The sequence below is a fragment of the Haliotis rubra genome, unplaced genomic scaffold (genome assembly GCF_003918875.1).
Source record: "Haliotis rubra isolate DU_JTF1 unplaced genomic scaffold, ASM391887v1 Scf593, whole genome shotgun sequence".
NCBI classification, from domain to species: domain Eukaryota; kingdom Metazoa; phylum Mollusca; class Gastropoda; order Lepetellida; family Haliotidae; genus Haliotis; species Haliotis rubra.
The window spans coordinates 656,177-681,535 of NW_025767294.1; the positions used below are offsets into that span (position 1 = coordinate 656,177).

Sequence of the window (25,359 nt, forward strand, 5' to 3'; positions counted from 1 at the left end):
ATGATTTCCATGGAGATGATTTGGTCAAGTTTGACTTTATGTAACTGTCAGATGATTCTTTCTTTCAAATATGTGGGGGCTCCTGTCTTTGTGGTCTTCTGTACATTCACGAAACGTAAAACCCAATATTTCACTGCTAAAAGATGCAATTGGTGCAATTTTAGTATCAAATACAGACAAAATACCCCTAGACAATAGATCTGGGTAACCTTTCATTATCTGGTAAATAGGAAGAGAGAGAAGCTTTTGAGGCTTGATTTGCAAGGGTTTCACAGACTGTTGACAAACTAAGTCATGATGGAACGATCACATCTACACCCTCATAATACGCAGCAAATTTCAGTTGGTTGCCTTTATAATACCACTTCTCAACCGCTTTAAACCATCATGACGAAAAACAATTATGTTAGACTTTTCCATAGTTACAGTTAATCCCCATTTAATGCAAAATAGTTCTAAAGCATTAAACTTTCGCTGCAGATCAGCAACTAAATCTGCAACTAATACATGAAGAAAGAAGTAATTTTATAATTTCCACATCCACATCTACATCCACAAGTATGCCTCTGGAATCCTCATTTTGTAAATCAACAGTCAGCTTGTTCATAAGGAAGTATACAGCCTTGTCTAACTCCACTTGATGTGTCACACCGTGGTAGGATAACAGGCCCACTCAGACAAAAAGCCCCCAGACAAAACACTCCTAAGTTAGATGCCCCAATGACAAAAAGCCCTCAATGGGCAGGAAGAAAGGCCGAGGCCTTTTTGTCTGAGTGGGCCTATTGTCTGCCCACCGTGCCCAACATATCGGTGATAGAATCGCCAGTCTTAACGCAAGCACAAACATTCTTGTACATGCTTTCTAAAATGTTATAAAGTTTTCCATGAATTTCATTTTGGGGTTGTGCATAAAGCCATATATTTCTATCAACCGAATCATATGCCTTGCGGAAGTCAATAAATGCAGAGTAATAACGGTATTTATGTGTTCAGAGATATTTTTTTGTGCTAATGACTGAAGTATAAAAATAGTATCCGTGGTAGACTAGTCCTGTCGGAAACCGGCCTGAGCTTCAGAGAGATCATCGTTTACTTTTAACCACACTCTCAGTCTACGTTCTATGATACATGTAAGAACTTTACCAAAAACTTAAATAATGACATACATGTGCACAACTGTAATTTTTTGGATGAGTGATAAATCCCATTTTTGAATAATAATCATTCCTTCATTCTAATAATCAGGAAATACTCCACTTTCTAATATGGAATCGAAAAATTTCGATAGAATTCAGACGGAACTCCATCTGTGCCAGGAGCCTTATTTTGCTTCAGGAATCAATAGCATTAATAAGCTAATTCTCAGTGATGACAACATAGTTGAATTGTTACATTCTTCACAATTTATTTGATTATGTTCTTTAATGAAATGTTCTACAGACTCGTCAAATTCACTGATTTCTGTTTCAGGATGTAGCAGATGCTTATCAAATGCCGCCAAACGTCTGGTTTGATGCTACTTGCTCTGTGTTTTGTTTTCAATAAGGAATTTACCGAGTGCCAGAAAGATTTACAATCGCTGAAAATATCATTTATAAATGCTATTAGTTTCCTCCCCTTCAATGACATTCTTTTTCTCCTTAAACATTTCCTGAACTTCTTTTTACTCTAAAGAAACGTATCAAGGTTTCTTTACAGTTACTTATTCTGAGGAGCTGCAATTTAGCATATTTTGGGTTTTTTTCAAGATGGAATATTCTTCGTCAAACCACATAGGTTGTTCATTGACAGAAATAATTTACCTGCCTCAGAAAACAGGGTTTACAAAGTATTAATTATTCATAGTTATTCACATTGTTTGACATGTGTTTTTTATTCAAAAACGAAATTACCGGTCAAGTGACCCAGTGCAAGGTTTGATTTAGCATTTAGAATGTGCCGTGGTGCAGCCTAAAATTGCAGACCTTTACCGAAAGAGTGTCCAAGGTTTTTTTATATATCTGAGTTCAAAGAAGACTGTTCTTGACATTTCATGTTTATTGATGACAGAGTCAATTTCACATAGTGTAGGTAATAGGTGCATAATTCACTATCAGACACTTCAGCAAACAGCATCAATCTTCGCAAGTTCTGTACACTAATTACATATATAGCTTTTGCTCCGAAACCCAGGAACAAATATTAAGGTAAGATAGTTTTTTCACTTTCGTCAAACTTTTTCAGATAGTTATTTATTGTTACCTCAACAGCATATCTGACCCCTGGTATTTGTTATTGCAAATAATTCACAAATCAAAAATCTATTTTGACAACAAAAAACAACGTTCATCTTATCTGTATTTGAGATATATTTTAGCAAGATACTCTATGGAAACAAAATGCACAAAACTAATATGAAGTATCTCTCCCTATATTTTATGGTTTTGTTGTATTTAATAATTATGTCAAATATTTAGTCTTCCACATCACTGATTTTCAAATGAACGACAGTAATTGAATACTGGTTATTTACACTTTGCTTATGGGTCACCCGTGAAGCCCTCCTCGTGGCGGGTGCTGCGTAACAGTAATAGCTCTTCCCCTATGTGGACCCTGGGCAAAATGTGTCCATATCACCATATTGCTGGTGGAAAGAGGCGACCAAATTAGGCAACCTGTTTGCCGTGAATTGCGGCCCTGTGTCGAGGGAGGAAGGGATTCCGGTGGTTTAGGGCACTGGGAACAGGAATAGCGTTCCTTTGCCAAACATACCACTTCGACCCCTGACTTCACCTAAACTGGTCGTAGAATGGACCCGATTTTATCAATCGGCTTGTCACGCTGAGCCCTGTTCATGTTAAGTATGTTGCACACAATTTGATTTATTTCAAAATATACTGAATGGTCTTGGCCATAAATGTTGGGTAAAAACGTAATTACTGAGCTGTTAGTTTGTCCAAAAAGCTACACCAGAAGGCGGTAGACTATAGGCCAGTCCTGTAGGACATACTTTTCAGATTTTCCCTCTTTCAGTACACACTCTTACGATCCCTGATGTCATCTGTTTTAGATCCATAGACATGAGACATCGTCCTTGTTGATGCCCGATGATAAGTGGAGCGAACGGAGTGTGAATCATATATATTTCTGTCATGGCACGCCCACTTAAAATGTTCCTGCGACTCCGACAGAGGATGAGGTTCCTACAACTCAACTGGCCTCGTTTCCTTGTAATGTGTGCACCTGATGGTGGACCTGCTATAGCAGAAGGCTTTGAAGATTTCGTCAGTGAAGTCAAGGATATTAAAAAGCTGCGACCTTGTTCTCCGCTCTTTGAGTGTACGAAAACGGTACAATATCAGATTCTGCTTGAAACAAATACTTATTTATTCATATTTTTTCTACCGCTGTATCCCAGATCGCTGAGTGCAGGTTATTGCAGCTCGAAGGTGCAAACATTTGTTCCTAATCCCTGTCAAAAGTACGGTCGTGGGCCGAACCTCCTGTCTGCGTCAACTGTTTTCGCTTTCCATCCAAGGATAGCACTGCTTGGAAAATTGCAGTCCAAAATTGCGCGAGTCAAAAACGACCGCAATATTTCATTCTCAGAAGCAAAAACGACAGTAGATCTGACGTATGCTACCACCGTTTCTGCTTCTGTTGAAGCCTATAAACCAAAACAAGTTGTATGTAATTCAGTTGGTTGCCAGATGATTACAAACGGGCTAGAATTTCTGCTCCCACGTTGCTGTCTAGTGTAATCCAGAGCAGGCCTTCACAAGTGACCTCCTGTTCCCAATCCACATCTTCATCCAAAAGCATCAGTCCGTCTAAACTATCTTCTGAGATGGATACATCTGTATCTCAGAAACAATCATCAAACCGTGAAAAGTAAATCCATACCAAACAATGAAAATCCTAGAAAGAATCAAAGCAAACGAACCCCAAAGGGGACAAATAAAATAACCAGGTCCAACTTTTTAATAAGTTTGGATCTCTTGAATGGATGTGTCCGAACATAGCCATTGCATTGCAAATTGCATTTACTTTGTGCCCTTTGCACTTTCCACCTGCATCTGCTCTTCAACAATATGATCTTCACAATCTATATGATCAGCTACCTAAGCCCTGCATAATCACGGGTGACTTGAACGAGCACAACGCCCCCATGGGGAAGTACAAGTACAAACTGTCAAGTGAATAAAATTGCTGACCAAATAATTTCCTCTGCGACTCCTCATATTCGCAAACCATGTTTTAACAAGGAATGCAAACAAGACAGAACAATGTAGGAAGAAGGAGGAAACATATCCTACAAGTTCACAGTTTGAACTCGTACACGAGGTTCCTACAAAAAGAATAAATGCCAATCTTAGAGGAATTATGTCTCCGAAATTAACTTCACTAGTTAAAAGTCGTTTACAGTTCTAAGTGGGGATGGGGCTAAACTACCCTCCAACACTTATACAGATCACCTATCCGATCAATACGACATTGCGGCTCCATCGTATATGTACATGTAGATGGAAGTATCGCACCCCATAGTTGGTGCTCTCACGTCATCGCTGACGTCACCACTGTCCCTATTGACCTCCTTATGTCGACAGTGGGTTGAATAGGTTAAAACATTTAACTCCCTTATTCCATTTGAATAATGCATAGGGGCACTTTTTTATTTCTCTTGGATATCAGATTTAAACAATGCAACAGAGTTGTAATTTCTAATAGCTAAAGGAATATTATTCTACACTTTAACAGTTGATGGAATATAAGATGATATTGAGTTCCTCGGTCTTGTTCATGGTTGGCAAAACTTATCGGAGTTTCTTAACTCATAACTTGTCTGGTTGCCTACTGCAGGTGAGAGTAAATCCTGAAGAAAACCTGGAGCCAGACCATTTTGAATTTTATGAAATAATGTTAACTTACGTCTTCTCTTTCTTTCAGAAAGTAGATCATATCACGTTTCGTAATGCAACGAATGCATATCTTTGCGAGCTGCTCCAGTTGGAGTCTTCCTAATCTATTAGCCTGTTCAGTCAAACATACATTCCATACCTCGTATGCGTACTCAAAGTATGGCCTTATAAATACAGTATATATTTTTGATAACGTTGTTCTATCTCGTTATCTAATTGCTCCTAAATGCTCTTATCATTTTAGATGTCTTTTGACAAATGTTTTCAATAAGATGATGCCAACTTCCGTTAGACGTGAAGATTAAACCCAAATGTTTATGAAAATCGACTGTTTTTATATGGCAGCTATGAATCTTCGAATTAATGCCTTTGAGGCATCTTTCAAAGTAAATAATATAGCTTCGTTTTTTTCCAGATTGTAAGATCTTAACCAGACCTTTGCCCAATCGCTTAATAATTATAGGTTTTCATTCATGACTCTTTCCATCACTTGTTTGTTCTTTGATAAAGTTCCCAGTGAAGTATCGCCACTATCTCATTCACATAAACAGTAAAAGGAAATGGTCCTAGAACTGGTATTTGTAAAATACCACACTGGTATTTGTATAATACCACACTGGTATTTGTATAACAGATCATAAGACACAAAGAAATAATAAACACGCTTAAACACAACTCTTTCAAGCAACTCCCCAACACAACCAATAAGTGAAATTGGGGGATAATTTGATAAAACCGTATGATCACCTTTCTTGAATAAGGGAATAACATTTCGCACACTTCCATTGGCTAGGATACACAACAAATTTAGTGACATGTTAAAGATTATGCACAGGACTGGACTTATGAAATAAACATTTTTTCTGAGTAAGTGATGACTAATCTGGTGTGACCCAGCAGCTTTCTGAAGAGGTAGACATTTAATGATATCTGAAACCTCATTAACTTGGATTTTAATATTTTATAATACCGCATCGGAACACTTGTCAAACTGTGGTAAACAAGTGGTATCTGCACCATTTGAATTAGATATAGACTCAAAATATTGATTTAACATATAAGTTTTATCAAATCTGAAAAATCTGATGGTCCCTCTTCATCTGCATGTATTTTCAAAGCGGGAATGAAGGAAGCAGTACCTGACGTCTTGATCAAACTGCGTAACAATATGATGATTTATTTTCACCAGTTCGATTAAAATACGTCAAGATTTGAAAAACAATGTTCTTTTGCATATAATTTCATCTTATTAACTTTATTACGTTGTTGTAGTTGTTATTTTTTGGTTGTTGTTGGGTTGTTGTTGTTTTGTTTTTTTTGTTGTTGTTTTTTATTTCATAACATCAGTTATATTCTGTGTTGTCTTCGCTTTTTTCCTCAGTCGATTCACTTCCTACTTTCACGTCGAATATTTGAGTCATACCATGGTTTGTCATTAGATCTTAAATCATTAAAACGTTCATAAAATACACAGCAAGCATCTTCAACATTTGAACAGTCAGTAAACAGTGACAACCACTCCGTACTGCTAACAAGTACATTCATTTTTTCATAATCACCATTGTTGTAACAACAAACTTGTCTATGATATGCAACTTTAGCTGATACATACATGCACATCAACGTTGACAAATGTGCCTTTGTGATCACTTATACTTCTATCGAAATCAACAACGCCACTTTCAACAACGTCAACTTCATCATTAACAACTATTGGATCTAGAAGAGTACATCGTACCTGTACATCATCCATCTGTCCGTACATCACTTTTCTACATATGACATTGTAATCCTGGGAACCAATATAAAAATAAACAATAAAAACCCAAAAAACTTCATCATTAACAACTATTGGATAAAGAAGAGTGCTGGTTGTCTTGGTCACCCTTGTGGGTTCCGTTGTAACATTATGTCAGTGTTTTCTAAGTAAGATGTCTGTTGATTTAGATTGGCTTTGGAAAGTAAATTTCCATTCAAGTCTCCGACAAAAGTAACTTTACTTGAAATATCTAAAGCACCTTCAATGCTATTGTCAAATATACTCTACAAGTTGGCAGTATTACTTTCAGGCCTGGAAACTGTGCATATGATTAATGGTTTTTGTGGAAGAAATATTTTAACACATACAGATTCATCATATACATGTTCAAGATTTGGAAGTCTGTCAAAAGTTAAATGTCGAGATATATACATCATAACACCCCCACCCCCACCTCCCACCCCACCCCCAAAAGCTCTTCTATCTCTACGTATCGGGTCATGAATGTTTTCCCAGGCCAATGTTTCAGTATCTATACGTGAGTCTCCGTGAAACAAACAACATCATAGTCAGATGAAAATATGTTGGTATAGGATATACGTGCGGAAGCTAGTTCGGGTTATCTGCAAGCATGACAGTGAATTTGATAGTACATAATGGGTTGTTAATGCAGGATCTCTCAATTGTTCTAAAGAGGAAGAAAAAATGAATATAGACAGTGATTCAGTCTTGGGAAAGATTTCCGCCGTATTCCCCCTTAAATTACATTCTAGTAAAATCATATCACCTGAATATATATTCCTCATCTGATAAGGATCAGTTTTAACATGTTTCTTTAATTATATCTGGACATACTGAAAGACATATTTTTCCCTGTCGTTAAAGTTTAGGGGGATACGTGCGAAAGTCTTACGTACAAATTAATAGAAACATAAACAAGGAGAGAGACATAATATATTATGTGTTTATATGGTACATACAATCAATAAATAAACATATATATTTACATACCTACATGTTTGAAAACATATACACGTAAAAGCCAAACATGAATGTGAAACACTCTTAAGACACTACAGACGCTTATACTTGTCGAGGGGCGGCGGGGTAGCCTAGTGGTTAAAGCGCCGAAGACCCGGGTTCGATTCCCCACATGGGCACAATGTGTGAAGCCGTTTCTGGTTTCCCCCGCCGTGATATTGCTGGAATATTGCTAAAAGCGGCGTAAAACTAAACTCAGTCAGTCAGTTATACTTGTTGAGGTCAGATCACTTTGAATGACAAGTCCTTACCACTGTTCACAGATATACACTCTGACATAGTATGCCTTGCGGAATAGATCCTCTGCCCATTCTTCAAGAAGAGATCCGGTGTAGAACAGGTCTTCAGCAAGCCATGCTGCTTACAAAAGGCGACTATGCTTGTCGTAAGAGGCAACTAACAGGTTTGGGTGGTCAGGCTTGCTGACTTGGTTGACACATGTCATTGTATCCCAATTGCGTAGATTGATGCTTATGCTGTTGATCACTGGATTGTCTGGTCCAGACTTGATTATTTACAGACCGCCGCCATATAGCTGGAATTTTGCTGAGTGTGGCGTAAAAATAAACTCACTCACTCACTCTTCAAGAAGAATGAATGTATTTGGTAATATAACCCTTCTGGATTATGACACTTCGGATTCTTTAGGGATTGATTGGTATAAACTTCGAATATAGACTTGTTGGAGAGTGGCTCAGATTCACAGACTTCATAGACTTTTTGAGATTGAACACATCTCCACACTTTTTTATGACGTTAATGTCTGTGAATTGAGCAGGCCAGTCCATTCCTAGGACATTTTTATCATTATTAGTTTTCCAGGAAGTGGTCTCCCGAGACCCCGTGTACCTGGCGCATTGCCATCTTGAAAAGTTCAGGCGTTTTTCCATATGCCTTCGCTACAACAGGCCACAAATTGGTATCAAGCACATCTATGTATTTTACTGAGTTAATATGTCCTTCAGCTGAAACCAGTACACCTATACCATTGCAGCTAACTCATCCTCAAAACAGTACACTTGCCGCGACAGGATATTTCAGTACGTTCAAACATTCCGGACTCCACCTTTCTTCAGCCAAACAGAAATGTTTTTATTTTCTCCTAACACAACCCGAGTTTCATCAGTAAACAACCCTTTCTTCCACCTATGACGTCCTCATGACATTTTCCCCCTACACCACCTTACATGATTCTGATGGTTAACTTGTGAAATGGTGATACCATTTCTTATCGTCCGTTTTTTATGCCAGCCCGATGTAAATGTCGCTGGGATTGTCGTGCTACAAACTCGAACGTGATGTTGAGAATCAAAATTGTTAGTCATGTTAGTAAGGGAACGTCGCTGTTTTGGCGAACGCCTATCCACCCTCAAACCAATCACACGAAGGCAACCACTTCTATGTCTGTTTTCTGTGCTTTGACCGTCACCAAACTTCTTCAAAATTCGCCCTACAGTAGATTTGTGAACTGCTATCAATTCAGCAGTCTTATTATTTTTCAAGCCTTTTTCATGCAATTCAATAATTACTAGTAATTCCTTTTGCTCTTCTGTCAGTTCCTTCGCACTGCGGAATATGATCATGCCACATTTCACTACCTAATGTTGGGCGGTTTTCGCAAGAGAGACTTTTGTTTACAGTAAACGCCCCCGGGAGATATAGAGCAAACAAGTTTGTTGCAATACTTTTGTTAAGTCACTATACCTCAGTTTATGACAATATGTCAATGTGGCTTGATACAGTCACATGTACAGGCAAGGCTTCCAAATGACGGATATCACCAGCGTGTTGGTGGACAGTTCAAACGTTTGTACGTGTCTGACTCATTAAAGACCAATTGGTGATCATCGAAAGATGATTATAAAGATGTGTCGAAAATATAGATTGCTGTTGTCTGTCCACAGTCTAAACACTGATCGAGTCATTGATTTTGAAGTGCATGACTTCGTTTAATCCTACGATGGGTCGAATCGAGTACATTCTTGAACGGGGATGAATACAAAGTATGCAAACTTATTGAAAGAAAAAAATACATACCCGGTTAAAACTGAAATGATTAGTTTTCAGGCAAGTTTCACTTTGCAGACACTGGGCCTTGAGTACAATATGTCATATGGCCAAGGTTACAATTAGGTGAAATTGGGTTTAACGTCGTGCTTGAGAATATTTCGCTCATATGACGACGTGCATGCGTGTGTATATGTATGTGCGGCTGCTTGTACTAGCATAGACTTAAGCTGTTTTTATAGTGCTAGCCCACTGAGATACCATGCCGCAGTGAAGCATGAATACCCCATTCAGACACATTATACTGACTCCGAGCCGACCAGTCCTTGTTGTACTCATTAATGCCGAGCGCCAGGCATGGACCAACAAGTACCATATTTTAACGTCTTTTGGTATGACGTGGTCGGGGATCGAACCCACGACCTTCCGCTCTAACCACTACACCACGGAGGCGGTCCAAGGGTACCATGAGTTATAAAACCTTTTAAAAGAGTGTGTGATACAATGTCCCTATCAGGGGAGACGTTTACACGGCCGCATATCTCAAAGTCTTCCAACCAACCAACTAAACAAATGTAAAACTATTGTGTCACAATTTGGATGAAACATGCAGCTTGTGGATAGATGTTTCAAAATCGTTGAAGTGACGGTCATACATGATTCAAACATCTTAAACAATTTCGGGGGGCAATTGTTTGTAAGACGCTAGTAAATGTTCAGACCCAATGGTCTAAAAGGATTCTAAAGATAACGACAACAATAGACATTTTTCTTGGCACATTGACTTTGTACCAAAAAAGGGAAATATGAACACAAACAAAAATACAATAGACATGGCATCTACAACTAACGCGATGATGTTACATAGCATTTATATATATATATATATATATATATATATATATAAGCACAAAATGTTGCTGAAGATCAGGGCTAGCTTGGGCTCTCTGATACTGTGAGGCGTAATTTTTACCTTGAAAGTCGGCTAAGCTAAGCTATAGTCACAAGCTCATCATGAACTGCACCTAAAATCGTAAGCGTTGTACGAATCGCATGTCATGCATATGCTACTGTGCAACCGTAATTGTTACCTTGAATACCCGACAAAAACATTAATTGACTCTCATGATTTCAGTCACTGGACTGTCAAAGACAGCCGTGACTATTTACAGGCCATTGGCTATATACCTCGAATATTGGTGAGTACATCTTTAAACAACCAAAATGCACACACAGACAAGACTTTGCATTAATATTATTGTGTTGCGCTTACACTTACCAACGTCCTGAGCCGGAGTGTCCCTTTGGAGCAGCGAATTCAGACAACTGCCCGACTTCTCTTCCCTGAATTCAGGTCACTTCCCTTTGATGCATGGACACGCAGATAACTGCTCGATTTCTTCCTGAATTCAGGTCACTTCCCTTTGAAGCATCGACTCCAGACAACCGCTCGACTTCACCCTTCCCTGAATTTAGGTCAATTCCCTTTGATGCATCGACACCCGACAACTGCTCGATTTCTCTCTTCCCTGAATTCAGGTCACTTCCCTTTGAAGCATCGACTCCAGACAACCACTCGACTTCACTCTTCCCTGAATTCAGGTCACTTCCCTTTGATGCATCGACACCAGACAACTGCCCGACTTCACAAACCAGGTCACTTCCCTTTAGAGCAACGACTCCAGACAACTGCTCGACTTCACTGTCCCCTGAATTCAGATCAGAATGATAACAAATACATGCTCATATTAAAGTTCAGCTATCTCAGTCGAACATTTTCAAGAGAGACGTTTACACGACCGCATCTGTCAATGTCTTTTGTTACAACATTTAGGATCATGCTCAAATGAAGGTCATTATGTAAACATATTTCCTGAATTCAACAACCAACTAAACAAACTATTGTGTCACAATTTGGACGAAACATGCAGGTTGTGATTAGATGTGTCAAAATCGTCGATGTGACGGTCATACATGATTCGAACATCTTAAACAATTTCGGGTGATATATATACACATTTTTGTGTGTGTGTGCGTGCTTGGGTGCGTGCGTGCGTGCGTGCGTGCGTGCGTGCGTGCGCGCGCGCCCTATTTAAAAAAATGTTAAAAATTACAGTCAGGGATAGCTTGGACTGTCAATTACTGTGGACCGTGATTTTTACCTTGAAAGTCAGAGAAGCTAATATCAACTGATGGCGACTGCGTTGGGAAAGGGTAAATCGGGTCACTTCCCACTGGAGCAGGGCGTCCAAAATACTGCTCTGTATATTTTTGTGAAAGATACCGGATCCCGCTTTGGGCATCTTTCGACAGTGATAAGTTGCTAATTTAGTTGGAATTCAAATCCTTGGCAATAACGGTGAAAGTTGGACGTGAAAACGGCAACAAAACCAAGATATATACCCATGTCTAGGAATTATAAATTAACCGCTAATTTAGGAGTAACATTACTGGTCTGATGAAGAGTCAGTTTTTTAACATCACCTCACAACTGGACACGGAATGAATGTGACTCTCACCAACAACTATTTCAAAAGCATCTTTGAAAAACGGGTCACATCCATTTGCACCATGGTCCTCAGACAAGCCCCCGTTACCTAAATAATACAAAGGCAATACAGTAGAACAACTGCAAAACGTGGATCAGTGATCTAATGTGTTATCCTGTGTTTTTGTACTACCTTTACATAACGCTTGTGGTTGTGTGTGCATGAAACTCTGAGTTAGAAACATGAAATATTCCAGTGTACTAATCATACATATATATATGCTCCGCTACCTCAAGTGTTGAGCACTCTGTATTGGAAGAGAACCACACGTGTGAGTGCGTGCGAGCGCATGCGTGCGCACCTTGAGAGTCAGCGAAGCTAATATCAGCGGACGGCGACTGCGTCGGGAAAGGGTAAATCGGGTCACTTCCCACTGGAGCAGGGCGTCCATTATACTGCTCTGTACTTTTTTCTGAAAGATTCCGGATCCCGTTTATGGCATCTTTCGACGGTGATAGGTTGCTAATTTAACAAATCAGTCTGTAATGCCTTATGGGGTTCAAATCGTTGCAATTTCTCTATGATAGTCCTGTCAATAACATTTGAAATGGTTGTGAGTCCTATGTGAATAGTCCCACAGCTTTACTGCAAATTATATGCCAGCAAAATTGACTCACCTGGCTACTGCTACCACACAATAAAGGTAATACATGTATTTACATTACAGTTCAGTCAGACAAACACTCTCTCCCATGGACACTCGTGAAGAGCCACCTCCTCGTGGTGGGTGGTGGGTAACGCTAAGCGCTCTTCAACCCCCCGTATGGACCCGGGGGTATATTTGGTCCACAGCACCCCATTGCTGGCTTTCGGCCGAATTGGGCAACCTGACTGCCATGGGTTGCGCCAATGTGTCGGTGGAGGACGGGATTCTGGTGGTTGAGGGCACTGGTTCCAGGAACAGCGTTCCTTTGCCCAACACAACACTTCGGCCCTTACTTCATCTAGACGGGTGGTTGAATGGGACCATTCAATCAATCGGTTGGTCATGCCAAGCCCTGTGCATGTATATTGTGTTACACAAATATATTATATTATCAAATGTTACTATCAAATGTCTTGGCTTGATGATGTTTTCTTCAAAATTCAAATTAGAACTTTCATTTTGTAAATTGCCTAGAGTCTTATGCCCAGAATGCGGTGGCTCATGGGCCAATCTGGTGGATTAATTATTTTTAATTCTTCTGCTGGAGTATATCATCCAAGTATCCTTGGTGCTGCAAGTTGGAAGTCCACTTGTTATTAGCATTGTGATACTCCCTGGGGAGCTTGGATGACGAACCAATATAAAACAGCCATGGAATATTAAACTCCTAACAAAAAAATCAAACGTCTACTTGAAAACGATGATCAGCAACGACCATCCATATCTATCGATTATTGGCCACGATTTTTGGTTATTGAGACTCTCGACAAGACTCCGTTCAAACTAAATCCCTTTGCAATTTGTTAAGGTGTTTCTGGAATAGCAGGAGAAGTTAAAAACATCAAACGCTTGCGTACAGTATCGCTGTTAATCGAATGTACCAGAAAGCAACACGCGACCAACCAGCTATCAATTGATGTGTTTACTGGTGTCAGTTCACAGAACGTTAAACACCAGTCAAGGTATTGTTAGATATCGTGATCATCTACTTGCAGAAATGACTGAGCCCGATATTGTATCCAAGATGACAGACCAAGGAGTATCATTCGTCAAAAGGTTTACAACCAGGAAAAATAACGAGACTGTTCAATAAACACCTGTCTGTTTTCATTTTCTGCACCAGGTCCTCCAAAGTCAGTCAAGGCAGGCTATTGCAATCTGAGTGTTGATGTTTACATTCCAAACCCTCTGCGCTGCTTCAAGTGTCAGAAATACGGACATGGTGTTAATACTTGCACATTGTCTGTAACATGTGCTCACTGTGCTGAGAATACACATGTAACAGAAGATTGTGATAGTATTTATGAAAAAATGTGCAAACTGTTCGGGATCGTCTTTTTTTCTAAAGAAAGTCCAATTTGGAAAAAGCAAATGGAAATTAACAGAATCAAATTTTCCAGGAACGTCCGTTTTGCAGAAGCAAAATAAAAAAACTGTACAGTCCACTGAACTCACTGGAAACTTACGCCTCCATCACCAAAACTCCCTGAAACGTCCTCAAAGGAACCCACTTCACCAGTAATTACTTCATCAAACTCATGTCAGACTGACTTGACATGGGTGAATACAGATCATCCCAAATATATCTTTCCTGAACAGTCCACTCAGACAACACCACCTTCTACGCAGCAAAACGTATCTTCTACTCCTCCTCAGTCTCGATCTCAGTGTGAAAGGAAGAATGAAAAACAAACTGTAAAATCGAAAACCAAAACAAGAACAGAACCTTCGAAACCAAATCGAGCTCCTAAAGGGTCAGATGATAAGATAAAATTGTTTAATAAAGTTTGGATCAATGGAGGATATGGACGTGTCTGACATCCATCCCAGGGCACATAGCTTGTCGCCCTCAAAGCAAAAGTGCGGGGTAGATCCCCAATCAACCCACCAAAAAGATAATGTATTCCAAAACTATAGTACAGTGGAATTGTAGAGGATAAAGGTCTAATTTTAATGAGTTACAGGTATTAGTCCAGAATCTGGCACTATCCGAATTCTGTCTGCAGGAAACTTATCTGAAACAGACAGATACTTTTAATCTACGTCAGTTCGAAGCATATTATTATTTCTCACCTCCGGGTGATAGGGCCACTGGCGGATCTTCAATCCTTGTTAAGCAGAATGTTATTCACAGCCCTGTCACACTTACAACTAATCTTCAAGCCGTTGCAGTGAGACTTACTCTTCATGTTGCCTTCACAATATGCTCGTTGTATATTTCGCCTTCAATTAGTTATTTAACACTTCAATTGTCTGATCTTCAAGCTCTCTATGATCAACTTCCGAAACCCTGCATTATAATGGATGATCTCAATGGCCATAATCCCCTCTTGGGTGGAACAGATACTAACACTAAAGGTAAAACACTGAAAGATTTTATCTCCAATAATGATTTGTGTATATACAATGATGATTCGAGCACGTATCTGCATCCTGCAACCGGCACCTACTCTTCTCTGGATTTGTCTCTTGCAGACTCTAATCTACTTAATGAATTTGATTGGTCAGTCCACAATGACCTCTGTGGAAGTGATCACTTTCCAACGATATTATCAGAAATGTATCCAACTGATTCTCCATCTTACACAAGATGGAACTTTTCCAAAGGCAGACTGGTCCTTCTTTCAAACTTTATGCACATCTAAACTAAGACCCGAATGTTTCAGTGATGTTGTTGATCCTATTCAGGTATTTTCTGACGTTTTAAATGTAATAGCTGATGAATGCATACCAAAGTCTTCTACAACTCCACATGTACGGCAGCCATGGTTTAATGCAGACTGTAAACATGCTAGAAAAGCGAGAAAAAGGCAGAGAAATATTTCCGCCATCACCCAACTGTCCATAACTTAAATAAATTTAAAATACTAAATGCGAAGGTACGTCGTACCTTCAAGCAAAATAAACGTCAATCTTGGCGAAACTATGTTTCAAAAATTAATTCACGAACACCTATGTCCAAAATCTGGAATATGGTGCAAAGGATAAAAGGTAAAGGATCAAAATCTGGTGTTCATCATCTTAAGAATGGGAACACTATACTAACTGATCAATCTGACATAGCTAATAAATTAAGGAGAAACTTTTGGCTCAACATTCCTCCTCATCAAATTATACACCAAATTTCAAAACTTTAAACAACAAGCTGAAAAAATTAAAATCAATTTTGCGTCTGATAATGGTGAGGACTACAATGAGGTTTTCTCCATTCATTAGAGCTACAACTGCCTTAGGGCAAGCTCATGATACTGCTACGGGTGCTGATAGTATTCATTATCAGTTACTTAAACATTTACCTGATTCCTGTTTAGAGACCCTGTTAAATATTTTTGATCAAATATGGACAACGGGTAATTTTCCTTCATCGTGGCGGAATGCTGTCATTATTCCAATTCCAAAACCAGGCCGTGATCATACTGATCCTTCCAACTATAGGCCAATATCGCTTACTAGTTGTGCTGCAAGACCATGGAAAGAATGGTCAATAACAGACTAATATGGTACTTAGAAACAAATAATCTTATTACGAATATCAAGTGTGGGCTTAGGAAAAACAGAAGTACCATTGACTATTTAGTTAGATTGGAAACGTTTGTTAAGAATGCTATCGTTAATAAACAACATGCTGTATCTATATATTTTTATCTCGAAAAAACATATGATACAACCTGGAAACATGGAATTTCGAAAGGATGCCGTTTGCCTAATTTCATATCACAGTTATTAACAGATCGACATTTCCAGGTGCGTGTGGGTTCCACCTTGTCTGAATTTTATGAACAAGATCAAGGTGTATTCCACAAGGCAGCATATTATCAGTAACGTTGTTCAGTTTCGAAATAAATAGTTTATCGAAAGTGTTAAATGTCTCTGTTGAGTCATTATTTGTTGATGATTTTAATGTATCATGTCGGGGTAAAAATATGCACACGATTGAGAGACAGTTGCAGCTCTGTCTCAATAAAATTAGTGATTGGACCGAACGAAATGGCTTTAAGTTTCTTAAATCTAACACTAACTGCATACATTTCTGTCGTAAATATAAACCACAGGGACCCAGACTTACATCTATCGGGTACTCCCATTAAAGTAGTTAAGGAAGCTAACTTTTTGGTATCATATTTAACCATCATTTTACGTTTTTACCTCATATTAAATATCTTAAGGCAAAATGCCTGAAGGCATTAGATCTATTTAAAGTCGTCTCCAATGCTAAGTGGGGTGGTGATCAGTCGACCCTCCTTCACTTGTATAGAGCACTAATTCGTTCTAAACTTGATTATGGTTCGATCGTTTATGGTGGAGCCTGCAAAAGTAACTTAAAACTATTAGATTCTGTCCACCACCAAGGTCTAAGACTTTGTCTTGGGTCCTTTAGAACCTCTCCTATTGACAGTCTCTACGTTGAGGCTGATGAACCATCTTAAAACTTCGCCGTATAAAATTATCTTTACAATCTATTACAAATCAAGTCTAGCCCTGCTCACAACTGCGTTTTTTAATCCTCTTTATGAGGATTTGTATAATAAAAAATCTTCATTTGTTCCACCTCTTGGGATAAGAATCCAACAATATATTTCTCTGCTGCTGGCATTGAGTTGGAGAATATATATCCTTCACGTCTTCTTTCTTCTCCTCCTTGGCAATTGGTGAGGCCACAAGTTGACCTAACATTGACAAAGTTTAAAAATCAAAACCAATGAATTACAATATAAACAAGAATATAATCAATTAAAAAGTAAATATAATACATACAAATCCTTATTTACAGATGGATCCAAGGATGATGGCGCAGTAGCTTGTGCCACTGTCATTGGATCAGAACAATATCTTCTCGATTACCTGATAATGGCTCTATTTTCACAGCAGAAGCTAACGCCATATTAACAGCCCTTAAATATATTAATAAACACCCTAAATATAAACAATATATCATCTTTTCAGATCTCTTTCTGCCTTCAGGCTATTCAAAATCTTTCTTGCAAACATCCACTTTTAATTAGAAATTATTGAATTGCATAATGATCTTGCTACTGGCCAATGCGACATCGTCTTCTGCTGGTTACCCAGCCACGTTGGCATTTCTGGTAATACACAATGGCTGATCTTTCTGCAGGCAGCACTCAACAAATCTGTGACACCACTTCTTATCCCATACTCTGATAACAAAGCTAGTATTAGAACCTACATCCGTGATCTGATGCAGAAGAAGTAGGACACCCAAGTAGGTATACATTAATTACATGCAATAAAACCCTATATTGGTTACACCTACTTGGGTTGTCATTCCAGGTTTGAAGAGGTCATCATGCGACGATGCCGTATTGGCCACACGAGATACACTCATGAATATCTATGGAAAGGTGAGGATCCTCCGTCTTGCATCCCTTGTGATGACAGAATCACAGTCAAGCATGTCCTGCTTGACTGTGTTGAATATTCCATAACAAGGGATACCTATTTCAAATCAAGAACTATGAAGGATATTATTAATAATGTCAGTTCTCACTTAATTATTGCATTTTTAAAAGAATTAGATTTGTTAAAATGATTTGTAAATAGATACATATTTTATGATTGGAAGTTTGAATTAGTAACTCAGATTGTTAGTGGCTGTATCCTCGAGGGGGGTTAAAGTACTGTAAAATTATTGTCCTCCTCAGAGAGTATGTAAGTCCCAAAACATTCAAAGTAAATTAAAACGTACCACAGTTTTAAATCGTAATATTTTTGTTGTTTTAATGCATGGCTAGATGTATCTAAATCGCCAACAGCTTAAGGGATGGTGTAAATCCAGCTAGGGCAGGAAGCAAATGTACTGTAAGTCCCCATGGTCCCAAGTATAGTGATCTACCTTCAGTTGTTGGCGATCTATAGCCTATTTTTTTACTGTCTTGTCTGAATTTGAAATCCAATTTTAGAGAGATAAAGGCTTGACAGGTTTTATAATTTACATGTATTTATGGTGAATATACAACTTGTTTTAGTCACGATATGGCTGACACATTGCCTATGTGACTGTAAATTTTAACTCACTCTCTCACACACACACACACACACACACACACACACACACACGCACGCACGCGCGCACACACACACATATACATACATACATACACACACACACACACACACACACACACACACACATACATACATACATACATACATACATACATACAAAGGCAAAACTGTAAAATAACTAATATTATGAAGTCCAGGATCCGTTGATGTTTTGACACTGTATGTTTTGACACACTGTTTGAATCGCATGACGTCAGGCCTGAACTACTGTGGACCGTATTTCAGTCACTGGACTGTCTAAGAAAGCCATGAAAATTTACAGGCCGCTGTCATATACCTCGAATATTGGTGAGTACATCTTTAAACAACCATAATGCACGCAAACCCAAGACTTTATATAAATATGGTGATACACTTCACTTACCAACGCCCTGAGCCGAGTTTGGGTCACTTCCCTTTGGAGCATCGACTCCAGACAACTGCCCGACTTCACTCTTCCCTGAATTCGGGTCACTTCCCTTTGGAGCATCGACTCCAGACAACTGCCCGCCTTCACTGTCCCCTGAATTCGGGTCACTTCCCTTTGGAGCATCGACTCCAGACAACTGCCCGACTTCACGCTTCCCTGAACTCGGGTCACTTCCCTTTGGAGCATCGACTCCAGACAACTGCTCGACTTCACTCTTCCCTGAACTCGGGTCACTTCCCTTTGGAGCATCGACTCCAGACAACTGCTCACCTTCACTGTCCCCTGAATTCGAGTCACCTCCCTTTGGAGCATCGACTCCAGACAACTGATCGACTTCACGCTTCTCTGAACTCGGGTCACTTCCCTTTGGAGCATCAACACCAGACAACTGCTTGACTTCACGCTTCCCTGAATTCGGGTCACTTCCCTTTAGAGCATCGACACCAGGCAACTGCTTGACTTCACGCTCCCCTGAATTCAGGTCACAATGAGAACTAATACATGCTCGGATCAAAGTTCAGCTATGTCAGTAAAACTATAGTGTTATAAATTGGACGAAACATGCAGGTTGTGACTAGATGTATCAAAATCTTTGATGTGACAGTCATACATGATTCGAACATCTTCAATAATTACGGGTGTCAATTGTTTATAAGAAGATTGTAAAGTTTCAGATTCAGTGGTCCAGAGGATTCTAACGATAACGACAACAATGAACACGTCACCTACAACTAACGGGATGATGGGAGATATGCTTAATGTCATATAATGTCAGAAACAAAATGTCAGAAAGGGTGATAAAATAAAGACATTCAACATGTTGGTGTGTCAAATCTTCAAGCAAATATGCATGGTATCAATACAAAAGTGAGATTGGTGAGTCTCTACATAGAGATCATTACACGAGCAAGTGTGTCGTACGACTTATGCGAAAGGATTGTGAAATGCATGATTTTGCAGGAGTCTCGTATGAGTCGTGTGACAAATTAACAATATGACCAGTTGGAACTTAAATCCTTGGCAATAATGGTGAAAGTAGGGCGTGAAAAGTGCAACAAAGCCAAGATATAAACCACTGTCCAGGATTTATCCGTTCTTTTAGGGTCCGTTAATTTAGGAGTAACATTACTGGCCTGTTGAAGAGTCAGTTATATTCACGTTACATCACCTCACAACTGGACACGGAATAAGTGTTGCTCTCACCAACAACTTTTCCAAAATCCTCAAAATAATACAAAGGCAAAACTGTAAAATAACTAATATTATGAAGTCCAGGATCCGTTGATGTTTTGACACTGTATGTTTTGACACACTGTTTGAATCGCGTGCAGTCAGGCCTGAGCTACTGTGGACCGTATTTCAGTCACTGGACTCTCTAAGAAAGCCATGAAAATGTACAGGCCGCTGTCATATACATGGAATATTGGTGAGTACATGCATCTTTAAACAGCCAAAATGCAAGGAAACACAAGACTCAACATTAATATTGTGTTACACTACACTTACCAACGCCCTGGGTCGAGTTAAGTATATCTCGGTAACGGGCAGTTAATTCTTCTTTGTCCTGCCGGTATTCTTCCGACATTGTCGAGAAACCAAAATTGGGGTTAGTTCCCCTTCGATCATCGAATCCAGACATCTGCCCGACTTCACTGTTCCTTGAAATCGGGTCACTTCCCTTCTGGCTGTCTTTGTTTTCTTCTAGTGTCGATGTTTCTCTTCAAATATACAGCTGGTGAACTCTCTGTATCATCTCCAATTATTCTTTTTCTGAAACGCCAAAGAGAAAAGGAAAACAACGTTGGTGATGTCATCATCTATGTCAGCAGGGGCAAAATGTTGCCATGACGCGCTGCCCATTTTGACACTGTTACGTTAAATGAGGCATTACTTTTGCCTTATCTTATCCTTTCTGTCTGAAACGGAAGATACATTTCTAAATGCTGATGAATAAATGAAGGGATAAAAGTACGTTTCAGAATGTCACAGCTCCTTGTCGTCATCGTATTTGACTCAGATTAATCTATATCACTTTTCTTGGAGAGAAATTGGAACCTTCAAATATATTATTTATCACACACGTGTTCTGAATATCTTTATGAGGTAATTTTGGTTAGGTAACCAGTTGAAAAGTATCCACCGAGGGTTGTGTAACCAAACTAGATTTCATGTCATAAACATAGTAGATGTGATATTGGTATCTTCATCATGTTATCCGGAAGTAGGCCATATTTAAAGCTAGCGAAGTCTCGCTGTGCGAGATCTCGCGAGGCAAATTACCCATAAACCCTTCTTCATCATGGCCTCAATGTAGATAGACACGTGAGCCGGCCATTCCGTAAGTTTTGATCGTTTTCACTTGCATAGATTGGTATGAATAACTTTTCTTCCATCAAAGGGTCCATACAGGACCTAGATGGTATACCTAAGCAGAAAAATGTGCCCGTAGAGGCGCATACATCTGCAACCGATGATATGTCGAAAAACCACGTGGATGGTTTGGGCAAGTCCCATCAACCCCAACCATCGGGGTCGGGCAACAAGCGAGACTTGGGGTTGGATAGCCACTCTAGTCAGCAATAAACGTGCTCGAATTTGCGCGGGTGGCTTCTGCTTCTGACTTTGAGTCAGATTCAGGATCAGAATCTTCCCCCTCGAGCGATGTAAGCTCGGACGAATCTTACGTTGAGTCTGCTACGAATCAACGTGGGGATAAAGGGGTCGTTCCGTCAAAACCGGTAATCAATAAAACAGGAACAATAGAGACTTTCGATGATTACGTCCCCTTCTCGTTAGCTGATGCCAAAGACCCATCAGAATGGTGTCTCCCGCATACTCTGTCAAAACAGACTCAGAGAAATTTCTCTGTCTTCTGCCAGGATTCCAAACTAGAAGAAAATATTCTAGAGGATCTCCCTGTCCCTTCAGAGGAATGTCTTCAGACTCCTTCTCTGAATCCATATCTGGACGACCTCTTTGAGGCTAAGGGAAAGTCGTTCGAGAAAAAGTTTGACCAATCCCTTCAATTTATTCAAAAGCGGATTCTGAATTCCATGGGGCCTCTATGTCACCTGTGGCATAACCTTGATAAGATCCGCAGAGGTGAATCCCCCGCCGATTTAGACATCTTTGAGCTGTTGGAATTGGTAGAGAAAACCACCTGTCTTATCGGTCAGGCTACTGTCTCCATGAATTACAACAGAAGGCTAAACATTCTGGCTAAACTTTCTAAGGATGTCAAGAAGGCTAAACGTCTCATTCTCAAGCATGACACAGCTTTGTCAGAGGCTAAGGGCAGACTCTTCGGAGATGCCTTTTATGACGTCATGCTGAAGGAGGTAAAACGTAAGACCAAAGCCAAATTGATATTTGATGCTGAGAGACGTTCAGCTCGCAGACCTACTTTCAGACACCAAGGGCCCAGTCACCCTGATAGACAGCCCTTTCAGAGAATGCCCTCAGGAGGAAGACAGTCTACTGGGGGCACATTCCACATCAAGCCCTCCTTCAACAGAGGTTTCAGAGGCAACTCTTCCAGAGGCAGAGGAAGAGCCGGTCAGTCCGGTCGGAATCGCAGACTCTCTTATATCAGGTGGGTCAAATGTCAGCAACGCCTGTTCCCACAATGCTCCTCCTTCCCCAATGCCACATCTACAGGTTATCCCAGCAATTCTAGAGCTAAACCTGGATCTTCTGTTTTACAAGGAATCCCTCATAGGGGGTCGTCTGGTACACTTTTTAAAAAACTGGCAAAAGATCACTTCAGATCCTTGGATACTTCAGACAGTTTCGGGTTTCGAGATTCCTCTGTTGTCAAAACCAATTCAGAATCGCGTGTTTCAACCAAAACTAAAGCTCACAAGACAGTTAGCCTTGAGCCAGGAGATCCAATCAATGCTTTGCAAACATGTGATAGAGGTTGTTCCCCAGTCTGCTTCGATGGACTCGGATCAGTTTCTAAGTCCTATGTTCATGGTTCCCAAGAAGGATGGAGGGCAGAGGCCAATCATAAATCTCAAGGCCCTCAATGCTCACATTCCTTACAAACACTTCAAGTTGGAAGGACTACACCTTCTAAGGGACTTGATCCGCAAAGGGGACTACCTTTGCAAGCTGGATCTGAAGGATGCTTACTTCAGCGTCCCAATGGCACCCCACATGAAAAAGCTACTCCGCTTCTCTTGGAAGGGTGTTCTGTATCAGTTCCGATGCATGCCATTTGGACTTGCCCCAGCTCCAAGAGCATTCACAAAACTTCTTAGCCCAGTGGTAAGTTTGGCACGGGCGAGCAGGCATCCGCTTGATTATATACCTGGACGATATCTTGTGTATAGGCGGAATCGCCGACCCTGCTGAGTCAACACAGGGACACCCTCATCTTTCTCCTCCAGTCCCTAGGCTTTGTCATAAACTGGAAGAAATCAGTTCTGTCACCAACCCAGTCGATCACTTTCCTGGGGTTTCAGATAAACACGGTGGATCGTACTCTGATCTTACCAGAGGAGAAGGTAGAGAACATTGTAGCAACCTGTCGTCACATGATGAGAAAGAAACAGGTAAGGATTCGACAACTGGCAAGTTTGATAGGAAAACTGTCAGCTTCAATGAGAGCAATCTTACCCGCTCAACTGCATTGTCGTTACCTGCAGATGCATTCGAGCAGGGAGCTTTGCGTTCTCAGAGTTACGAGTCAATGATTACACTGCCTTCGGTTTGTCTGGAGGAACTGAAGTGGTGGATGACCAACCTCACCAATTTCAACGGGAAGCCAATCATGGCAGCTCATCCAGATGTAATTCTCCAGACAGATGCATCAAAAAAGGGATGGGGAGCAATACACGGCCAGAGATCAACAGGAGGCCGCTGGTCAGAGATAGAGCAGAGTATGCACATAAATGTTCTAGAGCTGAAGGCAATTCATCTGGCACTCTTGACCTTTTTGCAAAGGGGATCAAAGATCAATCTATTTTGGTCCAAGTGGACAATCAGACAGCCATGGCTTATGTGAACCGATTTGGGGGGACAAAATCAGTCAGTCTGTTGCAGATCACAAAGCAGATATGGGGTTTCTGTCTCCAGAACCGTCTGTTCTTAACAGCAGTCTATCTGCCAGGGGTAGAGAACATTCATGCGGACTGGGAGTCTCGCCACTTCAACGACTCGAGCGATTGGATGCTCAATCCAATCATCTTTGCTCAATGCAACCAGATACTGGGTCCCTTCTCAATGGACCTTTTTGCATCGAGACTGACTTTCCAAATGAAGCCGTTCTGCAGCTGGAGGCCAGACCCCCTTGCACAATCAACAGATGCGTTTCTAGTGAATTGGAACCAGGGGATTCCTTATGCCTTTCCCCCGTTCTCACTGATAGGCAGGTGTCTGTGGAAGATCCGAAAGGACAAAGCGGAGCTGGTCTTAATAACTCCAGTGTGGCAAGGTCAGTCCTGGTATCCACCTCTTGGAGATGGCGGTCCACAAAGCCAATCCTCCTCCCACAGATGAGGGATCTGTTAAACCCCCATAAAACCTGCCTCATCCACTGATAGAAACAACACTCTGGTGTTAGCAGCATGGAGGTTTCAGGCGTAGCATCAAGACCAGAGGAATTTCAGAGGCGACTACACAGCTGCTCTCCTGCCAATGGCGACCTGGCACACAAAGGCTTTTACAATGCTTCCTGGAATAGGTGGACTGGCTGGTGCAATCAACGGGGTTTTGATCCCTTTTCAGCCTCTGTGGAGTCTATCTTAGACTTTCTCACTCACTTGTACCACGAGAATAGTCAGTACAGGACCATAAATACAGCTAGATCAGCTTTGTCTGCTTTTCACCCCACTATCGAGGGCTATAATGTGGGTCAGCACCCACTGGTCAGGAAATTAATGTCAGGGATTTTTAATCAGAATCCTCCTCAGCCCAGATACTCCAGTGGCCTGGGATGTAGATTTAGTGCTGCAATATTT

The 25,359-nt window shown here is 40.4% G+C and overlaps 1 protein-coding gene across 1 annotated transcript; it reads right to left on the reverse strand.

Annotated features, from left to right (window-relative positions):
* Positions 1 to 19,343: 19,343 nt before the first annotated feature.
* On the reverse strand, positions 19,344 to 21,137 carry LOC124255124 (aggrecan core protein-like). The gene is made up of 2 exons (XM_046688964.1): positions 20,903 to 21,137; positions 19,344 to 19,867 (listed from the first exon to the last, which is right to left on the reverse strand). Exons 1-2 carry the CDS (start codon positions 21,033 to 21,035, stop codon positions 19,344 to 19,346), a joined length of 657 nt encoding a protein of 218 aa, XP_046544920.1. The 5' UTR covers positions 21,036 to 21,137.
* Between the last annotated feature and the right edge of the window lie 4,222 nt (positions 21,138 to 25,359).